General features: G+C 44.5%; 2 protein-coding genes across 2 annotated transcripts; one reads left to right on the top strand and one right to left on the bottom strand.

Annotated features, from left to right (window-relative positions):
- The first annotated feature begins 5724 nt into the window (after positions 1-5724).
- LOC127559375 (glutathione S-transferase Mu 4-like) lies at positions 5725-13605 on the top strand. The gene is made up of 8 exons (XM_051993109.1): positions 5725-5840; positions 6287-6362; positions 6970-7034; positions 7316-7397; positions 7724-7824; positions 10870-10965; positions 11077-11187; positions 13384-13605. Exons 1-8 carry the CDS (start codon positions 5805-5807, stop codon positions 13468-13470), a joined length of 654 nt encoding a protein of 217 aa, XP_051849069.1. The 5' UTR covers positions 5725-5804; the 3' UTR covers positions 13471-13605.
- Positions 13606-19587: 5982 nt separating this feature from the next.
- Positions 19588-25160, bottom strand: LOC127559374 (glutathione S-transferase Mu 3-like). Its single transcript, XM_051993108.1, has 8 exons — positions 25050-25160; positions 24186-24261; positions 23269-23333; positions 23036-23117; positions 22846-22946; positions 20656-20751; positions 20463-20573; positions 19588-20018 (listed from the first exon to the last, which is right to left on the bottom strand). Exons 1-8 carry the CDS (start codon positions 25083-25085, stop codon positions 19923-19925), a joined length of 663 nt encoding a protein of 220 aa, XP_051849068.1. The 5' UTR covers positions 25086-25160; the 3' UTR covers positions 19588-19922.
- Between the last annotated feature and the right edge of the window lie 211 nt (positions 25161-25371).

Raw genomic sequence — 25371 nt, 5'->3', positions numbered from 1 at the left:
TGGGGAGGAAGGCAAAAATTTCATGTATGGTGCAGAGGGAATCCAGAGAGAGAAATCTGGGACTATGATTTTATCAATGACTGACACTGACTAAGTAGAAATTTCCTTCAGATGCACATCAATAACTCATCTGAGACAATACTTCGCTCATAGTCTTGGGAGAGTTGACTAGGGTCTCAGAGTTTGTGACGTATCCACGGTTCCATAGCTTATAAGTATCAGAAATGTGGGTGGTGGTCTTTGTCCTTTATTCCTGAAGGACACCATTAGGGAGCTAATGCGGTGACATGCAAGTGAATCTGATTTAAATGAGGGAGGGTTGTACAAAGTCACCTGCCTCATTTTCTTCTCCAGAGCCATCTGGGTCCAGTGGCAAGATATAGATCAAGACGACTGGAGATGGCTCAGGTTGCAAGGGGAGACCTTAACTTCTTAAGGAAGGTCTTTAACTGGTCTTGGTTTGACTTGAAGCAGTGCCCAACCAATTAGTGTAAGTAAGAAATGAGGCAGAAAAGGGCCTCTTTTATCTAGTCACAAAAAACAACCAAACAAAAAATTCAGTCGGGTTGGAAAGACTCTCAGGATTTCTGACCAAGACAGAACCAATCACCATTTCCATTCACTCTGAATCAATCAAATCCCAAACAATGATCCCAGGGCTTAGAACTTTGGACAAGACCCCATGTGTATCTGAATTCAAGGTCACCCCCTAGCTACAATAACACGTTGCCTCTCAATAAGTCTACTAAATGTTATAGTAATATATACATAGTATCTAGCCTAATTTTCAAGGACTGTACTTTTTTTTTTTAACTAGAGGGAGAAATGTAGCAAATGTCGAGATATCTGCTTCTTTCCTTTATGAACAACTGGAGGAGATAACAGTTTTTTTTTTTTTTTTTTTGCCAAGGGCACATCTAGGGTTAGGAATTGGAAAAGATTGAAGAAGTTAGGGAAAAGAAAGAGCCTGAGGGAAGAGTAGAGGCAAAGGCAATCAGATATTTAAAAGACTGGACGTTTTGTCCTCTTTTTAAATGAGGAGATAGTATCAAAAACTTGCAGGACTAAAGAGACTCACTGTCCTGGCCCAAGAAAATAGGGCACTCACTGAGTGGCCATTCTTCAGTCATTAGAGTAGCCAGAAGTTGGAAGTAGAATGAAATAATACCTTCTTCACCCCATCCCACCGTATTTACGGAGGGGAGGGAGCAGCAGACCAAGAAGGAATGTGGAGTTTAGTAGTTGTGGGGGATCGTTCTCACAGAAAAGCTCTCATATTTTATTGTTTAACATTATAAACTGCGTGTTTAGAGAGCTCTTCTCAGTATAACAAGATACAGATGGCCAATGCTCATTAGTGGATGGGGAATTCACTGGGATTCCTCTCCTCAGCCCTTAGAGAATTAGCCATGACTTAGACAGATGTATTTCACTATCACTGACAAGCTAACTCTCCACTCAGAGGGAAGGGAAGAAAAAAAGCCATATCCTGATGAGCATATGGGTGGGAGTTTGCTAAGACATGGAAGCAGACACCATCAATGGACAGGACTTCACAAATATTGAGACTCAACTGTTCCTCCATCTTGCTTCCCATTTCTTATTTCCTTTTTAAACAAAATGATTTTTTTTTCTGAATCTTCCTCCATGATCAGCAGTTGCCAGATATGTCAGACTATAGAAGGGACTGTATATTCACAATGGGGTGTACTAAAGCCAGTCTAAACAAGTAGAGCTGAATTTTTTTAATTTTTAAATTTTTAGTTAAAAATGTAATTAAATTTAAAATTATGTTAAATTTTTAGTGTATTTTCACTTTGGAGATCAACAAAAGTTCAATAAGTAGGGCTTGATTTATTGTTTTGTGGATTGTCTAGATTTAAAAAAAATGACAGTTGAAAATGCTAAAGTTGGAGTTAAAACTTTTACCAGCATATCCTTACACCAGTGTAGCAGAGCATACAGCACTGTTCTAAGTGTTGAACTCAAGTTGGTGACTCCGCACACCCCTTTCATCCTTTCCTTTTGCCTCTCTCTCTCTTTCCAGGAGAATATGCCTATTCTCTGTATCTCCATTTCCTAAGAGTTTGTTTTTTAGAAACTGGCTTTCTAAGAAAAATATGCTTAATCATTGCATTAGTGACTTGAATATAACTTTGCGTAAATGCAGTTGAGAAAAACAATGAAAGGAGGAAAGAGAGAAACAAATAGATTTGATTGCTTCAATATTCATGTTCACCACAGCAATTTTCCTGGCTAAGAGCACCAGTTTTTGATTCATTTTTTGGTAACTTTTCAGAACAGAGAGAGAAAAGAAATGTAGATCCAGATTTTTCTTGATAATGAGCAAACAAGGGAAACAATTTGGTAACTTTGCAGAGCAGAGAGAGAAAAGAAATGTAGACCCAAATTTTTCTTGATAATGAGCAAGCAAGGGAAACAGGTTTTACAGCTAGTGTTGATGACAAAAGTCTCATTTCTAAAATACATAGAGAATGGATTTAAATATAAAAATACAAGTCATTTTCCAATTGATAAATGATCAAAGAATATGAACAGACAATTTTCAGATGAAGAAATTAAAACCATTTACAGTTATATGAAAAATGCTTTAGATCACCATTGATTAAAGAAATGCAAATTAAGATAGTACCATTTCATATCTCTAAGATAGGCCAAAATGACAAGAGAAGATAATGATTAATGTTGGAGGCAATGTGGGAAAACTGGGACACTAATGTATTATTGGTGGATTTGTGAACTGATCTAGCCATTCTGGAGAACAATTTGGAACTAGACCCAAAGGGCTATGAAACTATAATATCACTACTGGATCTATATGGCAAAGAGATTATAAAAGAGAGAAAAGGACCCACGTTTGCACAAATGTGTGTAGCAGCTCTTTTTTTTTTTAATAACTTTTTATTGATAGAACGCATGCCAAGGTAATTTTTTACAGCATTACCCCTTGCATTCACTTCTGTTCCGATTTTTCCCCTCCCTCCCTCCACCCCTTCCCCCAGATGGCAAACAGTCCTTTACATGTTGAATGGGTTGCAGTATATCCTAGATACAGCATATGTGTGCAGAACCGAACAGTTTTCTTATTGCACAGGGAGAATTGAATTCAGAAGGTAGAAATAACCCGGGAAGAAAAACCAAAATGCAAGCAGTTTATATTCATTTCCCAGTGTTCTTTCTTTGGGTGTAGTTGCTTCTGTCCATCTTTGATCAATTAAGGCTCTCTTTATCGAAGAGGTCCACTTCCATCAGAATACATCCTCAAACAGTATCGTTGTTGAGGTATATAATGATCTCCTGGTTCTGCTCATTTCACTCAGCATCAGTTCATGTAAGTCTCGCCAGTCCTCTCTGTATTCATCCTGCTGGTCATTCCTTACAAAACAATAATATTCCATAACGTTCATATACCACAATTTACTCAACCATTCTCCAATTGATGGACCTCCTTTCATTTTCCAGTTTCTAGCCATGTAGCAGCTCTTTTTGTAGTGTCAAGGAACTGGAAATGGAGTGGATGCTCATCAGCTGGGGAATGGTTGAATAAGTTATGGTATATGAATGTAATGGAATATTAGTGTTCTATAAGAAATGATAATAGGCTGATCTCAGAAAGACCTGCAAAGACTTACATAACCTGATGCTAAATGAAGTGAGCAGAACCAAGAAAACATTGTATATAGTAACAAAATTATGGAGATTCACGTGATTCAAGGTAATTCCCATAGACTTGGATTGGAAAATGCTATCTGTAGAGAAAGAATTATGGAGACATTATGGATTGAAGTATAGTATTTTCACTTTTTTGTTTGTTTTTTCTTTCTTGTGGTTTTTTCCCTGTTAGATTTGATTTTTCTTGCACATCATGTTTAGACGTGTTTAACCCATGTCAGATTGCTTGCTGGCTTGGGAAAAATAGGACCACAAAGTTTTACAAAAATGAATGTTGAAAACTATATTTACATGCATTTGGAAAAAATAAAATGGCATTGAGATAATGAATCAGCCATTTTGGCAGAGGGAAGGCTTACAACAAGCTGGAGTTGATATGGACATGCACCGGTGGCTTGGTCATTATCCCTCTCATTGTTAGGTTTGTAAAGAAAATCATCCTTCCAAAGGGGCAGAACAGAACAAGTCACCAGAAAATTGTAGCAACAGGGAAGACTTAGGAAGTAGTAGCTCAGTCCACATGTTTACCTCTGAAGAGTGACTAGCCCTCTAGTCCACTAGTTTAGTGGTACCAGCATTGCCTTGCTGAAGAGGTGGATGGGATGAAATGTGGTGGGGAGGGATAGCATATCTACATTGTTACAGACAGATTTAGAGCTGGAAGTGATTTCTAATCCCACCTTCTCATTTAGGTGATGGATGTTGGCGTTGAGTCAGGGGATAGAGTGAAAACAGCACTAGATTTGGATCGGGGTGAGGGGAGGCAAGGTCTAAATTCAAATCTCAGCTCTGCTACTTACTACCTATGTGACTTGGCAAGTCACTTCTTTTTTCGTGGTGTATAGTTTCCTCTAGGTCTAAATCTAGAGGCAGCTAAATGTCTTAATAGATAGAGCCCTGGGCTTGGAACCTGAAAGGCTTATTTCCATGAGTTCAGATGTGACCTCAGACACTTACTAGCTGGGTAACCAGGGCAAGTCATTTCACCCTGTTTGCTTCAGTTTCCTTTGCTGGAAAATGAGTTGGAGAAGGAAATGGCAAACTACTCCAGTATCTTTGCTAAGAAAACCCATAATGGGATCATGAGAATCTGACGTGACAAATGGGCATATAAATGTGTTATTTAATATTATTATTATTATTAACAATAGAATATATATGCTCTGACTTTTTACTGCTGCTAAGCAATTTGGTCATTTATATCTTAGAATTTCTCTATTTTTTCAGGGATAGTTTCAAAATCCTCTATTTTTCTCAGGTTTTCAATTCAATTTCTATCTCTTGGAAAGATTCTGTTAAAGGACAGACAGGTTAAGAGCTTGTCTGAGCTTCCTAGGTTCTGCCCTACAGCCCCACAGAACCACAGATCCCAGGAGAAGGTCTCTATCTCTTTATTGATTTAAGACCTCGGTTTTCATTCCCTCCCTGGTTGAGAGGAAACAGATTCTGCTTTATTTCTTGGGGTTGAGGAAGAAGGAGGCAATCTGCCTTTAGGGAGCCCAGCTAGGGCCGGGTTGCACCAGAAGCTGACAGGGAGTGTGTTTACTGGGAGGAAGAGCAGCATGTGAATGAGTGTGTCTGGAGCAAAGTGAAGAGAAGGAGATGGGGGTGAGAATGCGACTTTGGAGGTAGGAGCTGGAAGTATGTGAATGGGGGAAAGGAGGTGGGGGGGCTGCAGCTAGGAGCTGGTTGTGGGTGAGCTGGACTGTTTGGAGTGGGAGCTGTGTATGTGTGCGTGAGGTAGGAGTGTATTAGTTTGAAGGTGGGAGCTGGGTTTGGATGGGCCAGACCGTTTGGGGGTGGGAGCTGGGGGGAGTTGGGGAAAGTTGGGGATGACTGTATAGGACGAAGGTAGGATGGATGAGCCCGACAGTTAGGGAGTAGGAGCAGCGGGTAAATGTGTGTGAGCGGGCGGAGGAGCTGGGGGTGCGTCCGTGTGCACCGCCCTGCGGGGCAGGACAGAGCAGAGGCTGTCCAGTCCCTGCCCTGCCCCGCCCCGCCCCGCCCCCGCTCAATCCCCGCCTTGTCCCGCCCCTCTGACAAGGAATAAAGCCTCTCTCCGGGGTCGCGATTGGAGAGCCGGCTCCTAGCCCACGAGACGAGCACCCACCATGCCTATCATCCTGGGCTACTGGGACATCCGCGGGGTGAGCCTCCTGTCTCCAGCCTTCAGGCTCCTCCGGGGGAGAAGTCCGTTTTCTAGGGCCTTCGAGCCAGAGCCCACTGCTTCTTCCCTCTGTCCAGCCCCGGGCCTCCAGCGGGAGCCCCTTTAAAGGCTACCTCCTCTAGTGCCCCTTGGGGAGGGGACCAGACAATTCCTCCTCTGCAGCCCATTCCTTGGGAGCACCCTTAATCCTGGACCCAGCTCCATCCTCCTCCCCACCCTGCCTCCCTCCAGGGCACCCCGTCCCCACCCCTGGATAGGAAAGGTGGGGAGAGGGAGCATCTGGTGCTCTCCTCTCCCCTTTCCTGATCCCCACCAAGGTGGGGGGCCCGCAGCGCGGGGAGGACGGTGCGGAGCGGCTTTTCGGGGCCGCCCCCGGGAGCTGCCCCGCCTTGGCTCACCCCTTTTGCCCTGGCTTTGCCCCTGCAGCTTGCTCATGCCATCCGCCTGCTCCTGGAGTACACCGGCGCAGAATATGAAGAGAAGGTGTACCACTTTGGGGATGGTAATGGAGAGCTGGGGGGAGGGAGCGAGAGCTGTGTCTGCCCGGGAGCGCTAAGTCCGTAACTGGGTCCTGCTGGCCCTGGGGTCTGCACTTACCTCACACAGCAAGGGGCCTGTGCTCTTTCCCCTCTAAATCTGGGATCTCTAACTTAGGATCCAAATGGAACCCCGTCCTGTCTTCCTCCTAGGCAACTGGGAGAAGACTGGGGGAGAAAGAGGGAGGGAGGGAGGAAGACTCACTGATTAGGACCAAGGCCTAGAGGGCCTGCTCAGCCCCTTTGTGAGAGACAGAGGGAGGCCTGCCTCGGAAAGCTGGACTTCTAGTTTGTCTCAGTTTCCTTCGCTATAAAACAGGGCTTCCAAAGATAGGAAGATCACACGAAGTATACCTGAAAAGCACAGCGCTGTACCATAAAAAAATGCTAGCCATCACTGTTATTATTAATTATTCCTCTTTTATTCTCAAGATATCTCCCAAGGAGGGTACATGGAGCCCGGGAGCTTCTTTGTCTTTCCTGGGTTTTCATTCTATGTGGGGTCTTGGTAAGAAAGGGATGAGGACTTTGCTTGGGGAAAGGTCCGGGGTTACTGCATCTTGTTCCCTGCAGCTCCTGACTTTGACCGAAGCCAGTGGCTGGATGTGAAATTCTCGCTGGGCCTGGACTTCCCTAATGTAGGTAGCTTCATCAGGGAATATGCCTCCATCCCTCCCTGTCTCCTTCCCCTTTCCCTGGCTTAAATGGGGCTTATTTAGGCTGCCCTCCATTCAGCTTCCCTCAGCAGTCCCTTGCTTTCCTTCTGCCTTCCCTTTTTTGTCTCTTGATAGTGTTTATAATTGTCTTTTTCCCCCAAGGCCCCTCAGCCTTATGGGGAAGTTGGGAAGAGGGGGAAGAAGGTGCCTTAGGATCCACAGACATCATCAGTTATTGTTATCTGTTTCTATCGTTATTCCAGCTACCCTACCTGATTGACGGGGAACACAAGATCACTCAGAGCAATGCCATCTTGCGCTATATTGCCCGACAATACAACCTATGTGAGTGAGAGTGGGCATGTTGGGAATGGTGAGGAGAGCCTGAGTTTTTAGGAGCTGCTGTCCTGGACCTGAGTTGATGACCTCATTCATGTTTTAAGGTTGCACAAAGCTCCTTCCTTGCAAAACCCTGAGAGAGAGATAGTACAAGTAATAAGTAGCACTTTCCTGTTTTGCATTTTAGGGCCCAGTAAGGTGGTAAGGTTTGATAAATTTACTTGTGTTCACATAGGTAGAAGAGTCAGGATCTAAAAGACCTAGTTATCTCCTGAGTGCTGGTATAGAGATCTAAGATAATGAACTTATCTATTCATCCTACCCACATGTAGGTGGTGAGACTGAGGAAGAATGCATTCGAGTGGACATGCTTGAGAACCATGTCATGGATGTCCGCTTACAGCTGTCTCGGGTCTGCCACAACCCAGACTTTGTAAGTTTTCCTTGTGAGAACTGGGCTGGTCCTAGGACTGAGAGGGAGCAGGCAGGGAAAGGAGGATGTGCGCCATGGAAACATTGCCCTAGATGGTTCCAGTGTGTGTGTGTGTGTGTGTGTGTGTGTGTGTGTGTGTGTATGTGAGAGAGAGAGAGAGGAGAGAGAGAGAGAGAGAGAGAGAAAGACAGAGAGAGAGATAGAGAGAGAGAGAGGAGAGAGAGAGACAGAGAGAGAGAGAGAGAGAGAGAGAGAGAGAGAGAGAGAGAGAGAGAGGACAGAGAGAGAGACAAAGAGACAGAGAGAGATAGAGAGAGAGAGAGAGACAGAGAGACAGAGAGAGATAGAGAGAGAGAGAGGAGAGAGAGAGAGAGAGAGACAGAGAGACAGAGAGAGAGACAGAGAGAGACAGAGAGACAGAGAGAGAGAGGAGAGAGAGACACAGAGAGAGAGACAGAGAGAGAGAGACCATCCTGGGGTCTAATCCTGGTCTGTCAATATAACAGAGGATCTCCTATAGGAGTAAGATCCTGAACAAAAGGGCTTTACAGGACATAAAGTCAGGAATGATAACAACTGACATTTTCAGAGTACTTGAGCGTTTCCAGAGTGCCTGACATACATAATCTCATTTGATTCTATATAAATGAGTTATTTTAAAGGCTCTGATACCCCATTTTACAGATAAGAAAACTCAGGAGGCTTCAGGTTAAGTAACTTGTCCACCAGCAATAAGGTCTAAAGGTAGAATTTGAGTGTAATGCTCTTTCCTGACTTCAATTTCCAGTCCTTTCTCTAGAGCTGGATAGCACAGTAGATGGGAGACCCAAGTCCAAATGCAGTCCTTTAGACACTTATTAGCTATGTGACTTTCTGGGCAAGTCTCGTTACCTATGCTTAATCAGTTTCCTCATCTATAAAATGAGACTAACCACTTATCTCCGAAAATTTGTTGGGAGGTTCAAATGAGATAATATTTGCAAAGCATTTAGTACAATGCCAGGAGTAAAAAATAATAAATGCGTGTTTCTCTCCTTCAAGCATGCTGATTATTGTATTACTGTAATTCATCATAAATTCAGTGTTATTGCTATCGTAATAATAATATTAGCTGACTAAGCAGCCTGTGGAAGATCACTACTGCTAAATCATTTTTATTCTTCCTCCTTTCTTCTAACTTTTCTCCAGGCAGCCAATAGGTAAAGAAACCTTTGTTGAATGCTTTATTTGATGCCAAACATTGTGCTAAGTGCTAGGAAGGCAAAGAAAAGCATAAACAGCCTCTTATCTCAAGGAGCTCATATTTTAGTGGAAGAGACTACATGTAAATAACTGGGTGAAGATGAAAGAGATGCAGTTACTGTGATTTGTGGAAGAAAGATGGCCAGAAAAGCCTCCGCTCTGCTGCTCCCCTTGGGCTTTGGGGTTCTTATCCAGCCTGGTTGATGGCAGGCATTATTACTAAGCTACCCTTTTTAACTAATCTGGTCTTTCAAATCTGCTCTTCCATTGTATTCCCCAACCTTCCTTCACAAGCTGGCATCTCCTATCTTTGCACTCCTCTTAACTGCTTCCCTCAACACTGGACACACTGGACAACGCAGTTCCAGGCCACCTGCTGCTTCTCAAACTCTTTCTTTCCTCCCTCTCACCCTCAGCCTTTTAGAATTCTTCAGGACCCAGCTCAGACATCACCTGCAGGAGACCTTTCTCAATGTGCTCTAACCTTCTTTCTAAGGTTATCTTTGGAACTATCCAGTGACATCATATTTGTAAAGTGCTTAAACTCTGTGCTTGGCCATGGTAGGCACTTAATAAATCTTCCTTCCTTCCTTCCTTCCTCCTTCCTTCCTTCCTTCTTTCCTTCCTTCCTCCCTCCCTTCCTTCCTTCCTCCCTTCCTTCCTCCCTCCCTTCCTTCTTTTCTCTCCTTCCTTCCTCCCCTCCTTCCTCTCTCCTTTCCTTTTCTCCTTTCTTTTCACATTTTTCCCTCCTATGTCATATCTGTGACAAAACTGTTAATATAATTGTTGATGTAATGGCAGAAAGATATTACTGATTGTGATGTGGACTGCCTAATCCTCTTAGTCATCATGATAAGGTCAAAATTCCAGTATTTTCCTTATATATTCCTACCCCTAAGATGTGATTAGGTTGAGCTGAACCATCCCAGGGATGTTGCCTTGTGGAGAGTCCAGCTCTAGCTAGATCTTGGCTTCCTTGCTCCACCCCCTTTCCCTGGGATTCATGGCATGAAGAACACAAAACAGCCTCAAATGTCTTTCTTTGCCCTGTTCGACAAGGGCCACTGGCTTCTTATGATCAGGTCTTGCTACCTCATCTCTCTCTCTTTCCCCTCTCCTCCTAAAACTATAAATACTTTTCCATGGGTCTTTTTGGTTGGGAACACATTGGACATACACCAGTGTGCCAGATTTGCTGCTCTGTCATTTCAACTAAAGATGCTTAATACTCCTTATGGCTTTGATTTAAAGACTTGATACCAGTGTTGTACTGAGGACTTGTTATAGGAGGCTGGCCTAGTGCTTGTACAGCCCAAACCAGATTAAAATATAATTGGGAAATGTTTAACAAAAATAAAAAAAAATACAGTATTCAACATCTGACTTGGAGGTGACCAGTTGTAGTAGAAAGACCATCAAATTTGTGGGTCCAGATCCCACTTCTGATATTTATTCCCTGAGTGATTTGGGGACAAATCACTTTTTGTTTGAACCTGTTTTTTTTTTTTTTTCATCTGAGAAATGAAGGGGTGAGATAGGATGAACTCTTGAGGAACCTTTCTAACTTTGAATCTGTGAGATGTGTGTTTAGAGGGCTGAGTCTCTTCCCATCTGATCCCTAGGGTGCCCCTAATTTCCTCACAGAAGGGCATTCCTATGCCTTGTTTGGAGAAAGTTGCTAGGGATTTAGGCTTGCTTTTGATTTGGCTTAGGCCCAGACAGAGCTCTAGAAGAGAGTCCATACTGGCCCCTTCAGGGAAACTCCCTGGTAGTTGATGGCAAATATATCTTTTTATTTTTCAGGAGATGGTAAAAATTGAATATCTGGAGCAGCTTCCAGGACAGTTGAAGCTCTTTTCTCTGTTCTTGGGGACGTGGACATGGTTTGCAGGAGACAGAGTAAGTCGGGGAAAAAAGGGAAAGCTCACTGGATATTTTTTTTCTCATTGGAAGCTAAGCAAGGAGCAGAAAGAATTTCACTGATTGGCTGTTCCCTTCTCCCTCTGTCAGATCACTTATGTGGATTTCCTTGTGTATGATGTCCTTGACCAGAACCGAAAGTTTGACCCCTGTTGCTTGGATGACTTCTCAAACCTTAAGGATTTCTTATGTCGATTTGAGGTGATGCCTTTGGCCTTCCACCATCTGTGGCTGTTTTCCCTATCTGATGTGTCCTGGGGCCTGGAGGGGTGGAGTGGACAGGCTGTGCTGGGCTCCTTTCCAGGTCCCCAAATCTTATGCTCATCAACCAGTGGTTACTTATCAAGCCCCAGGCTTATTTTCTTGGCTAGAGTTCTCAGGATATTGAGTTCAGTTTTCTGGGTGGGAGGGTCATTGGGAATAGTGTGGATGGGATGGTGGGAGGGTCATTGGAAATAGTGTGGATGGGGTGGGGCAGGGTTTTAGGGAGCAGCTCAAAATGATGGTAGGGTTAGTTTATTCCTGGAGAGTTTGTGGGTGGGCAACAGTGGAGAGGAGGGAGTTTAGGCTGAGCTTCCAGTTTAATTGGGAACAGAAGACACGGTTTCAGCTTCTAGTAGAGTTACTAAAGTTATAGGAATATTGGTGCACTGTTGGGGTTAGGGTTTGGGAGTAAGAGTGCTACTTGTAATTGTTCATATCCAAGGGATGCTGAACTCAAATTTTTGATGAGGTTCTGAATAGCTGGACTTTTTCTCCCACCACACAATTTAGCTAGGCTGGGGTGGGTTGTCAGAGCTTATTATTTTTTTAGGTCTAGAAGGAAACAGAGTCCATGTTGCCTCGTTATTCAGGGAGATAGTTAGCTGAGAAAATCCAGGTTTTTCAAATCCTATTTAAGTTTTGTCTTAGGGGTAAGTTTTGAGAGGTTTAAAGTCATCTCTAGCAGCCTTTCAGGCAACACACACATTTACACCATCACTATTACATATTATGAGGACATCAGGAAAGTGATTCTAACTAAAGGAATAAAGGCCGGACTTCTGATTTTCCTAGTATCAGAAACTCCCAGGTGAGGAAACTCCCTCTTCCAACTCAGGTCAGCACATTTTTGTAACTTGTAGTGGAAGGGAGAGTTCAGTGGGCCACCAGGCAGATATGTCTGAGGTGAGACTTGAAGGCAGGTCCCTAACCATTATATCATAATGCCTCAGTTTTTTTTTGTTTTTGGCCTTTCTTTATATTTTAACATATTTGTGGATTGTGGGTTATACTCTTTTGATGTAGAGTGAAGCCTTCTCTGCCTGTTAAATGTCGAGGGAATGGCAAAGGCTTGTGGATGCCTTTTGTGAAGAGTTAGAGCTGGATTATTGCAAAATGACAGAGGAAAATGGGATTTAGGAAAGACATTAAAATATCCATGGAAAGACAGAAGAAAGAATTCAGATGTTAATTCAGTCCTTTCTTTAAGGTCAGATCTGGCAGGGAACTTGAGTTTAATTTGAGTGGTTGAGGAAAAACTTCTGTGAGCTGAAGTTGGGGGGGACTTAAGGAACCTGGCAGAAGGTATCCTGCTTATTTCAGGGTTTTCCTAGAAGGAAGAATTCAGACTTTGGCTAGAGATAGAAGTAGGGCAAAACTAAGTGGGGAGGAGAGGAAGGGAAGAATGAAGGGTGATCAGCCAAAGTGGGGATCATGGCCAGGGCTGGAAAGGAGGGCTTTCTTAGCTAAATTCAATCTCTGTAGACTGAAATCTGGGTTTGGAATCAGAGGCTTTGGGGCTTGTTAACTGTGTTACCTAAGGGGACCACTTATTTGATTTTTCTGGGCCTTATTTTTCATAACTGAAAGAAAATAGGTGGGGACTGGATTGAGTGATTGCTTAAGGTTCCTTTTTGCATTTCCTAATCCTGTACTATAAAGAGGACATTCGGGGAGGGCTCCCTTTCTGAAGAGAGGCTGGTAGCATCTGGGTGTCTCTCTTGCTTGTGTGGATATAAACTGGCAGGAAAAAGGGGGCCAGGTTTGCTGCAAATCAATGAATATAGGAGATTTCTTGCTGGAAATCTAGACATTTGAGATTGCAGATATCAATGATTTGACTCAAGACGTGTGAGATTTCAGATGTCAGGATCAAGAACCACAGTATAGATAACTCTCCTGGAACTCCTATTCCAGGAACCAACCAGTGCCATGCTTGGTTCATTCAGCTTTTGGCATCTTCTCCCCTGCCCACTCCAAGCCCCAGGCTTCATAGCCCCGGGACCTGGTAGTGGGCTTACTGACCCCCCCAACCTTGACTTCTTGGGTCTTCTATCAGGGGGTGTGTGTGATGGTGAGAGAGGTGAGGGACCCAGGAGACTGAACCCCTTGTTCTCCCTCCCTCTCTCCCTCCAGAGTCTGAGTAGTATTGCTGCCTACTTAGCCTCTGAACGCTGCCAGCGTCCGATCTTTGCAAAGGTAGCCTGCTGGGGCAATGAGTAGGGCCCCACATGGACCAAAGGCCTGGGAGGAACAGACATCGCCAACTGCTAATCCAGCTGCAATTGAAGGCTGCTAGAGGATTCCTGGCCCTCACCTTGGAGCCCGGGGTTTCTAATAAAGTTGCTGTAACTATTACTCGGCTTTTCCTTTGGATTTTGTATTCCTGCTCCTCAGCCACCTCCCCCATGTGCTCCCCTTTACTCTCTAGGGACCACCCCTTACCTCTGACAGTGCTCCTTCATTCTCCTGGGTAAGAGGGTGCAAGGGGTGGAGGGCTGGGCTTGAAGTCAGGAGAAGACCCGAGTTTCAAATCCAGCCCCAGACAATTGTGAGCACTGTATGATCCTGGGCAAATCACTTCTCTTGCTTGGCTCAGTTTTCCCACTTATAACAGCACCTACCTTCGGGGTTGTTGTGAGGATCAAATGAGACATTGGTAAAGACCAATCCTAGCACATAGTAGGGGCTTATAAAGGCACATCCCCTGCCTTCCCTCCTCCCTTGAAAAAGGAGCACATGGGAGATCAGGACAGTGATATCGAGCTCCCTTGGCCCTGAGAGGATGACCTTGTTGGGGCTTTCCCTTTTCCTAGGTTGAACCAGAAAAGGATGAGGGATCGGGGTGTTTCCCCTTTTCCTACTCCCTTCCCTGTTCAGTTTTAGGTGCCACATTTTAGGAAGACTCTTCAATAAGCTGGAATGTCTGGGGAGGGTGGCAGGAACCAAGATGATGATAACCATCTTCAAATTCATTTTAGATGGGGACTGATTGAAAGAACTAGGGCTATTCATAATTGGAGAAGAGAAAGCTTGGGGAGATGAGGAAGATATAATGGCTCTGCTTCTCCAGGGGCTACAGTGTGGGAGAGAGAGACCCTGCTTGTTCCAGGGAGGGCTTCTGCTCTGGACCTCCAAAGTCAGCTTCTAGGTTAAGTGCCTTTCCAGATTATTCTCAGGGACTTTGTGTTTATCCCTATCAAAAATAAAAATCATCACCTCACGTAGAGACCTGTTCCTCTGTCTCTTATCTAGCTAGGGCAAGGTGTAGAACAGACACCTTTGAGCTGGCAGGATCCAATTTTTGCCTTTCTTTCTGGGTCCCATCTCTGTACCAGCCCTTGCAGGGAAGGTTGGGCAGGTGGGGGGGGATTGTGAGGGGGATTGTGGGGGTGGAAGCGAGTTGAGAGACGGGGTGATTAGGAGCGGGGAGAGGGTGGAATGTTCCTCTCACCCTCAATATCTCTATGGCTTTTTAACCCAGGAATTTGTGAGAGAGATGGAGTAGTTTCAGGTGGTTCAGAATAATCTTGTTATGTACCTGGTCTCTCCCACAACCATCCCATCTTCATCCCCACTTCCATGTTTATTTTTACCTCTTCCTCTAATCCCAGCAGGTCATTCCAGTAAATGACCCCACCATACCCACATCTATATTATTTATTTTTTGTTGAGGCAATTGGGGTTAAGGGACTTGCCCAAGGTCACACAGCTAGGAAGTGTGAAGTGTCTGAGGACAGATTTGAACTCGGGTCCTCCTGACTTCAGGTCTGGTGCTCTCTCCAATACACCAATTAGCTGCCCTCTCACATCTAAATTCTGACTCATCCCAGGGTTCCTTCCTTCTGGGGCTGAGCCTGGATCCTTGCAATCCTAGGATTTTTGGTTAGGGAGCAGGTATGGGAGGGAGAGGACAACGGAGAGAGGTACATGGCAGTGGGGAGAACCTAACACATGACCAACCAAGAATTGCATAGGGTGGAAGCAGAGAGATACTTGACTGGAAATTAGCTTCATTAATAACTGTACAACCAGAAAAGCAGAAGGAAGGATCCTGGCACATGATGGAGGCCCAGTCGAGGACTTATAGGAAAGCAAGCCCAAAAGGTACAAAGTAAGACGAGGGGGATGACTTATAACAGCATTGTTGAAGAGAGGGATGGAAGTATCAGTTGGAATCGCAAGAACATCCCATTCTATGCTGGAAAGAACATGGGCAGAGCTGTATCCAGCAATTTTTGCCACTGGGGCAAAGGGTGGGAGGTGGGGAAGATGAGGAAGGCTCATCTGGATTGCATTAATAGGGAGGAGGAAATTTGTTCCAGCATCTTGCAAAATTTCCAGGTCCATAGAATGGTAACTTCTGGGGGGCCATAGATTCAGTCAATCACCAGGCATTTATTAAGTGCCTTCTATATGCCAGATGCTAAATGAATCAAACAGACCACAGGAGCTCACAAACTAAGGGGGGAGAAAATATGCAAAGAGTTATGTACCAACAAGTTATCTACAGGATAAATGGGAAATAATAGAGGGAAGGCCCCAGAATTCAGAGAGATTAGGAAAAGTTTCTTATGGAAGGTAGGCTTTTAGTTTGGATGATGGAGTAACTACCAAGCAACCGGGCTCCTGGAAGTAAACCTAAGAAATGCAGCCCTGGGGATGATAATATGGTGCAGGCTCTAAATTGTCTTGTTTTAGGAAAGCTGTAATTAAGCTTTAAGATGATCTTGTCTTAGTTTACATTTTGTGGTCTGGAGAAGAGTGAGTTGCTTAGCTTAGAGACTCAGAGACACAAGGGTTTTGCATTGGATCCTGTAAAGGAGTAAAGGAGAATCACTTGAGTGGTGAATCGTCTGGAGGAGAGGGAGACTTTGAGGCAGGCGGACCTGCCAGCACCTATTGCAAATCCATGTTGTGAAGTGATTCCAGGGTCGGAGGAGAGAAGGGGGCAAATCTGAAAGACGAAATGGACAGACCTTGGCAGCAGATTGGATATGGGGGTGAGGGGAGTGAGCAATGCTCAAAGCCCACCTTAGGGCTCCCCCAAATTTTCTGAGCAGAAGTCCACCTTATTTCCTGTTCTTGACCCTGGATTTGCAAACCTCTCTGCTTCCTAGCTTTAGGGCTTGTGGACCTCAGTTCCTCTTCTGTAAAATGGGAGTGGGAGGCTCTTAAGGTATCTTCCAGCTTTGGGATCCTTGGAATCCCATCTGGGACCATGACATCGGGAGGTCACTTGCAGCATGACATGCAAGCGAGTTGGTTTGAAGTGAGGGAGAACTGTGCAAAGTCACCAGCCTCACTTTCTCCTGCAGTCATCTGGGTGTGGTGGCCTGATAGAGATCAGGATAAATGGAAATGACCCTGGGTAACAGGGGGAGAACTTTGGCCCTTTTAAACTGTCTTTTAACAGGTCTCAGTTTGAGGCAGCACCCACTCAGTGTTAGGGAAAAATTCAGGCAAGAATTGCTTCTTTTATCTATTCATAAAAAAACAAAACAAAATGCAATCTGGGTGGGAAAGACCCTCAAGGTTTCTGGTCAAAACAGAAGCAACTGCCCTATACGTTCACTGAGTCAAGCTATGACCAACCGGGCTTGAATTTTGGGACCTATTGTTGGCCAGTCAAGGAGAGCCAGAGTTTGGGTTTATGGCAATCCTTAAGAAAGAAATCAGTGGCTCCTCTCCCCCAAGTGGAGGGGACAGAGGCAGGAGGGTCTGGGACAGGAAGACCACAGAGCTCAAAAGACCCTTTTGGTGCCGGCCTTTCTGACAAAAAGCCTCTCTTTCATCAGAATTCTTTGCCCTTAGCCTGCTCTCACTAATTATAATCTCCAGCCCAGTTTCTTCTTTCTTTTGAAGTTTTCCTTCCTTCTTTGAATGCTGCAGTTGCTATGAGGCCCTTAGAAACAGAGGGGAAAGCAGTGAGAGAATAATGGGGCCCAGAGGTGGGGCTAAAAACATGGGCTCAGGCCTATCTTGGATAATTCAGTAAAAAAGGATTTCAGGGTGTTAACCTAGGAAAACCTATCAGAACTTACGTATTAATTATTATTATTCATGAAGTTCAAATTCTTCAACCTATCTCAAGGTTTTCCACACTGGCTTCTGTCCAGTTTTCTCTTGCCCATAAACCCACTTTTCTAGCCAAACTGGTCTATTCTCTGACCCCTGAATATACTTTGCACTTTCTGAAAGCTGTTGCACCATTTTTTCCCTCCTTAGAATGTCGTCCTCTTCTCGTTCTTTGCTTACTAAAATCCTATGCATTCTTTAAGATGCAACTGAAGTCCTATGCCTTCTTAATCAAGTCAACTGGTTGCCACTTAATCTCTCCCCACCCACCCCCTTCACTCCTTTAGGTGTGTGTTAAAAGAAATATATTAAGACCTGAAGGAATGTCATTAATGGTAGAATTTCAGGCATTTGAAATTGCTGCCAGCTGTAAAAGATGGCAATCAGGAGAACAATAACTGGATTATATAGGGTCTAGCTGGCTTCTATTCCTAAACAAAAGCTCTACACTCAAAGCTTAGGTGGTGGCTGGATTATATAGGGTCTAGCTGAGTTCTATTCCTAAACAAAAGCTCTACCCTCAAAGCTTAGGTGGTAACTGGATTATATAGGGTCTAGCTGGCTTCTATTCTTAAACAAAGGCTCTACACTTAAAGCTTAGGTGGTAACTGGATTATATAGGGTCTAGCTGAGTTCTATTCCTAAACAAAAGCTCTACCCTCAAAGCTTAGGTGGTAACTGGATTATATAGGGTCTAGCTGGGTTCTATTTCTAAACAAAAGCTCTACCCTCAAAGCTTAGGTGGTAACTGAATTATATAGGGTCTAGCTGGCTTCTATTCCTAAACAAAAGCTTTACACTCAAAGCTTAGGTGGTAACTGGATTATATAGGGTCTAGCTGGCTTCTATTCCTAAACAAAAGCTCTACACTCAAAGCTTAGGTGGTGGCTGGATTATATAGGGTCTAGCTGAGTTCTATTCCTAAACAAAAGCTCTACCCTCAAAGCTTAGGTGGTAACTGGATTATATAGGGTCTAGCTGGGTTCTATCCTTAAACAAAGGCTCTACACTCAAAGTTTAGGTGGTAACTGGATTATATAGAGTCTAGCTGGCTTCTATTCTTAAACAAAGGCTCTACCCTCAAAGCTTAGGTAGTAACTGGATTATATAGGGTTTAGCTGACTTATATTCCTAAACAAAAGCTCTACACTCAAAGTTTAGGTAGTAACTGGATTATAGAGTCTAGCTGGCTTTTATTCTTAAACAAAGGCTTTGCATTCAAAGCTTAGATGATCATTGGATTATATAGGGTCTAGCTGGCTTCTATTCTTAAACAAAGGCTCTACCCTCAAAGCTTAGGTAGTAACTGGATTATATAGGGTTTAGCTGAGTTCTATTCCTAAACAAAAGCTGTACACTCAAAGTTTGGGTGGTAACTGGATTATATAGGGTCTAGCTGGCTTTTATTCTTAAACAAAGGCTTTGCATTCAAAGCTTAGATGATCACTGGATTATATAGGGTCTAGCTGGCTTCTATTCCTAAACAAAGGCTCTACACTCAAAGCTTAGGTGGTAACTGGATTATATAGGGTTTAGCTGAGTTCTATTTCTAAACAAAGGCTCACATTCAAAACTTAGGTGGAATGTCCTTCAGGGACAAGTAACTCATCCATGAAGGAATTCAGTGAGATATTAAATGATGTGTTATTACATGGCCCTTATATAGAAAACCCAGGATTTGAACCCATATTGTTTTACTCTAGGCCTAAGATTCTATTGTACCACAGTACCCTAGACTAAAGTAGATTTAGATTTTTTTTTTTCCCAAGGCAAAGCATATCTCCGTTCTCAGGATAATGGCTTAATGTTGGATCAAGATGGGGAGGGCAAAAGCCAGGGCAGGGGGCACCCCAGACCTTTGGACATTTTTTTCCCTGGGCTGGGCCTGCCCGAACCTAAGTAGTCCAAGCAGGGAGGGCTAGAGGACCAGAGCAGTGAGACTGGGGACAGCTGCCTCCCTCATTTGTTTTCTGTTTCTCCTGTATATAACTTGTTTGTACATATTTTCCTTGCTGTCTCCCTTACTAAATTGTAGATCTACATAGAGATTGTCTTTTGCTTTTTACTTTATTTTTTTTATCCCCAGTGCTTAGCAAAGAGCTTGGTACACAGTAGGTGTTTTAAAAAATATTTATTGACTGCCGCCACGAAAGTCCAGCAGTTGCCAGACTAGATAAGAGTCCCAGTGGAAGAAATCCCATTCCTTCTTCATATACTCATCCTGGAGTGCCTCTCACCACAACCACTGACATGGACACACAGTTCAAACAAATTCATGTTTATTTTTAATTTCCAGAGAGAGTTCACAAGATTGCAAGAAGGGATGAGGGAAGTGGGAGAGGGAGTTAGGTCCTTTTTTTCTAGCCCCATTGGGATCTACCAATTTTTCTTGCCCTCAGGCCCTTCCCCTGATTCAGTGACCACACCTCCCCCTAACCCATCGCCAGAACAGTGGGGAGCAGGCTGGAGGGAGACACAAGTGTGTCCCGGAAACTGCAAAGGTATGACCCGGGGGGAAGCCTGGCAAGCAAACCAGGTCTCTTCAGAGCAGAGAAGAGCACGTACAAAAGCCCTCTCCTGCTTGGGTCTTGGTTCAGCTAAGCTTTTTTGTTGGCCCATTTGGCCATCTTGTTATTAATGGGCAGCTTATAGAATTTGTCTGAGCGCATGTAGGCTGCGATCTTCTCCAGAGCCTTGAGTGGAACAAGGGGAAAAAAAAAGTCAAAACCTTAACTTCCAAGCTGTTTGCACGTTTTTTCAGCACAGTAATAAAAACTATTGATATGTTTTTGAGGATGCAAGTATTGTTCCCATTTTACAGATAAGACTGATACTCAAAGGTTAAGCTCAAGTATTCAGCTTTCAAGACAGATCTGCTTTGTCCTTCACTATATCTTATCTCTTAAAAATAAAAATGATTACTACACACTTTACCTACTCAATTTCAAAATCCCCACAGAGTAACCAATCTCCTCCGTCTCATATATTCTATCATGTAGCTACAGGACCTTGGTTTAAAGGAAGGGACCCTTTGGCACAGGTTGCCTCCAGGGACAAGGATAATGAAGATAAGGCTGGCTCTCCTCTGGACCTGTCCCAGGAATCTGGCATCAGAGCTAAAAAAGCTGGATTCTTACCTCAAAGCGGGCAAGGAAATCCTTCAGATTTGGGAATTCATCCAGGCATTTTGGTTCAAACATTCGGTTCTGATCTAGGACATCATACACGAGGAAGTCCACAAAAGTGATCTAAGGTGGGAAAATGCCATAGATTGAAAGGATCTGAAGTCCCTAGGGAACAAGACCCTTCTCTTCCTTCCCCGGTTCCTACCTTGTCCCCTGCAAACCATGTCCGCTTTCCCAGGTACTGGGAGTAGAGCTTCAGCTGCCCTGGGAGCTGCTCCAAGTATTCAGGTTTCAGTTTCTCCTGAATCAGAGGGGAATAAACAGTCACTATGTTGCTTTTTCCTCTGCATCTCTTCTCAGGGACTAGGACCATGGGAAAGTTCCCTTGTACCTATTCTAAAATTGGCTCCCTTGGCACCCTCTGCCCTAAGGAGGAATGAGAGCCTTACCTTCCTCTATCTTTGATAGAAAATTGCATTGTACAGTAGTACCACAGGTGCGCTTTTCCCCTTTCCATTATGAAACCAATTATAGGATTCTGGTAAGAACATTCCCTTGGGGTTACCTGAAGAATGGATGACTTAGCAAAAGGGATGTGGGTGGTGCTCATAACTGGAATCAGAAAATAACTTGGTTGGGGAAGAGATTCAAGGTGCTCAACTCTACAAAGGAGTTGACTCACCATAAGCAAGTCACTTAAGGCACTAAGGCAGTCTTCATAAGTGATATCTCAAGCACTTACTGTATGGGGCAAGCCACTGAAGCACTATCAGACTCAGTTTCTCCAAAGCATAATGGGAGTAATAACAGAACCTATTTTTTTTAAAATGAGGGTCAAATAAGATGACATCTAAATTCTAGCTCCACATCAGATGAACTTTGTTGCACCATGATATCTCTAAAAAAAATGACTACAATACATTCTTACCTACAATTATTTTAAAATGTACCCCACTTCCAGTGTAACTAATCTACACCATCCCATGCAGATTGATAATGTGGGCTAAGACATTAGTGCCCGGCACATAATAGGTGCTTAATAAATGCTTGTTGAGTTGGGGAATAAAGGGGACCTTAAAATGGCATATGACACTAATTATTCTTATAACTTCACTAGGCTTCAGATCCTTATTTATTTTATTTTATTTTTTATTTTATTTTATTATTATTATTATTTTGCTGAGGCAATTAGGGTTAAGTGACTTGCCCAGGATCACACAGCCAGGAAGTTTTAAGTGTCTGAGACCAGATTTGAACTCAGGTCCTCCTGACTTCAAGGCTGGTGCTCTATCCACTGCTCCACCTAGCTGCCCCCAGATCCTTATTTATAAAATGAACAATCTCTAAGGTCTTTTCCACCTTTAAATCTATGATCCTGATAGAATGGCCGGCCATCTGGAAGGTGCTGATTTTAAAGGAAAAAAGATAGCAAGCTGCCTGGTGGAGAGAACTGATACCAAGCAGAGAGGCTCCAGGGATGCTGACGATGAGATGTGAAGAAATTAGTTCTCATAGGAGGACCTGGTTAGTGGATATGAGTCAGACAAATAAACTGGACCGCAGAGTTTGGAAAAGCAGGATGGGAGAAGGAAGGATGCCCATTGGGACCTCAAAGGAAGGACAAAGTATTGTAAACGTTCTCCATTAGTGCAAAAAAAAAAGTATGCTTTAAAGATGCATTGTAACCTTATAAAACTTTCCCATATTTATTCTTTTAAAACATGCCTTTCCTGTCTCAAACTTTTTCTACTTGTGATCCCTTTTCATCCACAATTTTTTTTTTTTGGTAACTCTAGGTATATAGGTATATAAAACAGGTACAGACATTAAATATTTACTGACAATAAATCATAATTTTGCAACCCCTACATTCAAATATAAGACCCTACAGGGGGTTACAAATCACATTTAAGAAGCTTTGGTTTAGAGCACTAGAAATCATTAAATAGACTTCTCTCATTATATTATGTGCCTCTTTCCCAGATAGGGGAAAAGTGTAATTTGCAGCCCCTTCCTCAGTGGACCTAAGGGAAGAATTCAAGTGGGACAACGGAAGTTTTCTTGAAGGAGCAAAGAACTGGGACAGGAAGTTAGCTGATATTAAGGGCAGATTACCACCACCCAGAGTCACCTTATCCCAGAAAATATTCTCTCTCCACAATGATGTGGGAGCTGAAGCTTGATTGTGGGCTTGGAGTAAATCATCTCAGAATGATTTACCAATAGAACACCTAAGAATCACAACTAGGTGAGGCCCTTAGATTTGAAAAGCCCCTGAAACACTAGCATCAGGAAGACAAATTCAGGAAGAAGGAAGCCTTTGGGATCCACAGACCCTGATTCCTGTCTTCACTCCTAGTCTCCCCCCATTCCAACTTATGCAGGGAAAACTCACAAAATCTGGGTTGTAGGAGACCCGAACCAGCTGCATACGGAAGTCCATGACTTGGTTCTCCAGTAAGTCCACACGAATCTTTTCTTCCTCAGTCTCACCACCTGCAAGTAGGCAGGAGGAGAACTTACCCTCATCATCCCAGCCTTGGAGACCTTGGGACTTCCTTTACTACCCCTCTACCACAACTTACACATATTGTGCTTTCGGGCAATGTAGCGCAAGATGGCATTGCTCTGGGTGATCTTATGTTCCCCATCAATAAGGTATGGCAGCTGGAAGAAGAATAGGAACAGGTCAGTCAAACATTCTGCACCAGTGCCCTAAATCTCCACAAGGCCCCCCCCCCCATCTAAGCCCCATCTAAGCCAAGACAGAGAAAGACAAGCAGAATTTGGAGGCACCCTCCATGATGCAGACACCTACATTAGGGAAGTCCAGGCCCAGCTTGAACTTCACATCCAACCACTGGCTTCGGTCATAGTCGGGAGCTGTGAGGAAGAAAAGCAGAAACTCCAAACCTCTCCCAAATTCTGCCTTTTTCTCACCAATATCCCACATGGGAAGACTTGGTAAAGGGCCCGGTAAAGGACAAGTATTGACAGAGAAGGTCCCATAATCCCAGCCTGCTCTGCTAGACTAAAGGAATAATAAGCTAGGGAAGATGGGCTAGTTTCCTCAGTTTAGGGAATTATTATTGCCTCAAATCCCCTATATTTCTGCCCCCTCAAACGTCTTACCATGGCCTACAAAAGCAAGACTGAATTCCAGTCCAGAGTACAGGATCGTCGATTTAGAACGGGAAGGGGCAGGCCCCCAGGTGGGCACACCAATGTTGGCAGAGGGCCAGTGGAGCCCAGTCATGAGTTTATGCTCCCAGCCAGACTCCACTTTCGCTCCCAGCCAGACTCCACTTTCACCCCCACTGAGTGCACACACACCACTAGCTGTAGGGGAACTGTGTTAATCCCTGAAATAATTCTTCTCCACAAGGTTAGAGCCCAGGTACTCCAATCAAAAAAGGGGTCACTCTAAACCCTTCCCACCAAGACTCCACCTGAGAAGCTTCTTCTAGGTCTGAGGAATCAGGACAAAAGTTAGACCCAGATTTCTAACTCTGCCCTCTTGATAGGTATCACAAATCAGAGTTGTCTTGCAAAGAGCCATTTTTAACTTGGGCACCTTTGCCAGGCTCCAAGTCACAGAAGGACTTTGGCCTTTTTACTTCTCCCCTTCTGAAAGAAGTCCAGAGCTCCTTCTTAACTACATTGCAGGCAAGGGGCAGGCAGGGCCTGGCAGAGGCTGGCACATTTCATTGAGAGATCTCTTCTCTCTTAACTCACCTTCCCCACAACGGTACAGCTTCTCCTCATAATTAGAATCCGTGTACTCCAGGAGCAAGCGGATGGCATGGGCCAGCTGAGGAAAAGAAAGACAGTCCGGATAAGTAGTGGAGACTCCCTCTCAGTGATCATATTTCTTCTCTTGGCACATCCTCCAACCCTCATCAGGCCACTCTCACCACTGCTCTGAGGAGTTTTGAAGCCCTAACTTTTGTGGGACCCTGATTCCCCCACCCCCAGAGCTGCAGATCTACATTCTCCCCCCTCCACTGGGACACAAGATGAGCCGAAGCCCATTGTATAAGAGCACCACCAAGTCTTAGGGTGGTTTTAAGCTACTGAAAGTGTAGTAAAAGTGTAGTAAAAGTCTGTAAAGGGAATGATAGCAAAGTGGGGCCCGGAAGTGCTGGTAGTTTACAGGGAGGGATTGGGGGTGGGAGTGGAAGTTTATTTCACTTGCAAGGCAAATGACCCTATGCAGGAAGGAGCCCCTCCAAGAAAAGGGGAGAGGGTCAAAATGCACTCGCTAAGAAAGGCCGTCTCCCCAGATCCTCCCCAATTCGATTTTGCCCTCTTATCCCGAACCCTAAAACTGCTTGCTGCAGGAGGGATGTGGGGAGGATCTCCCTGCCTCTCTCGGTCACTCGAAAGGGGAGATCTAGGGAGCATTTAGGGGAGGGGGGCGCAATAGCAGCTGCAGCAGCCACTGCGCACCCTCCCTCTTACTCCCAAAAGGGGATCGGGGCTCAGGTGCGGGCCCCGGGGAAGGTTTGGAAAACCCAGACCTCTTGGTTTCCCTCTCCCTACTATTCTCGTCCCCCCCCCCCCAACTTCTCCCCGTCCCGAGGTTGGGAGAGAGCTCACCCCGCGGATGTCCCAGTAGCCCAAGATCATAGCCATGTTGTCAACAAGGTGGTTCACGAAACTCTGAATTCTGGAGGGACGCGGAGAAATTTATCTCCAGCTCGAAGGGGGCCGGTCCAGTGGGAGGTGGGCAGATCCAGTCTCCTCCCCTTCTCCATCCCCAGCCTCCCGCCCCAAGTTCCAGGCCAAGGTTGGAGTCCTGAGCTTGGGGGCAGGGCAGTATGCCGGCTACAAACTACCCAAATCCTGAAACCACCCAGTCCCTTCGGACACCCCGACTTTCTTAACACCTGGAACGTACGCCCTGGCGTTCCTCGGGGCA

The sequence above is a fragment of the Antechinus flavipes genome, chromosome 4, assembly GCF_016432865.1.
Source record: "Antechinus flavipes isolate AdamAnt ecotype Samford, QLD, Australia chromosome 4, AdamAnt_v2, whole genome shotgun sequence".
NCBI lineage: Eukaryota > Metazoa > Chordata > Mammalia > Dasyuromorphia > Dasyuridae > Antechinus > Antechinus flavipes.
Note: the sequence above shows the minus strand (reverse complement) of the source record. Positions and strands in the feature narration are given on the sequence as shown.

Coding starts and splice junctions, on each gene's coding strand:
- LOC127559375 (XM_051993109.1), top strand. CDS start 5,805: ATGCCTATCATCCTGGGCTACTGGGACATCCGCGGG. Junction 5,841..6,286: donor GCTACTGGGACATCCGCGGG/GTGAGCCTCCTG, acceptor TTGCCCCTGCAG/CTTGCTCATGCCATCCGCCT. Junction 7,035..7,315: donor TGGGCCTGGACTTCCCTAAT/GTAGGTAGCTTC, acceptor TCGTTATTCCAG/CTACCCTACCTGATTGACGG.
- LOC127559374 (XM_051993108.1), bottom strand. CDS start 25,085: ATGGCTATGATCTTGGGCTACTGGGACATCCGCGGG. Junction 20,752..22,845: donor TCTCCTACAACCCAGATTTT/GTGAGTTTTCCC, acceptor CCTCTGATTCAG/GAGAAACTGAAACCTGAATA. Junction 20,574..20,655: donor CATGGTTTGCAGGGGACAAG/GTAGGAACCGGG, acceptor TTCCCACCTTAG/ATCACTTTTGTGGACTTCCT.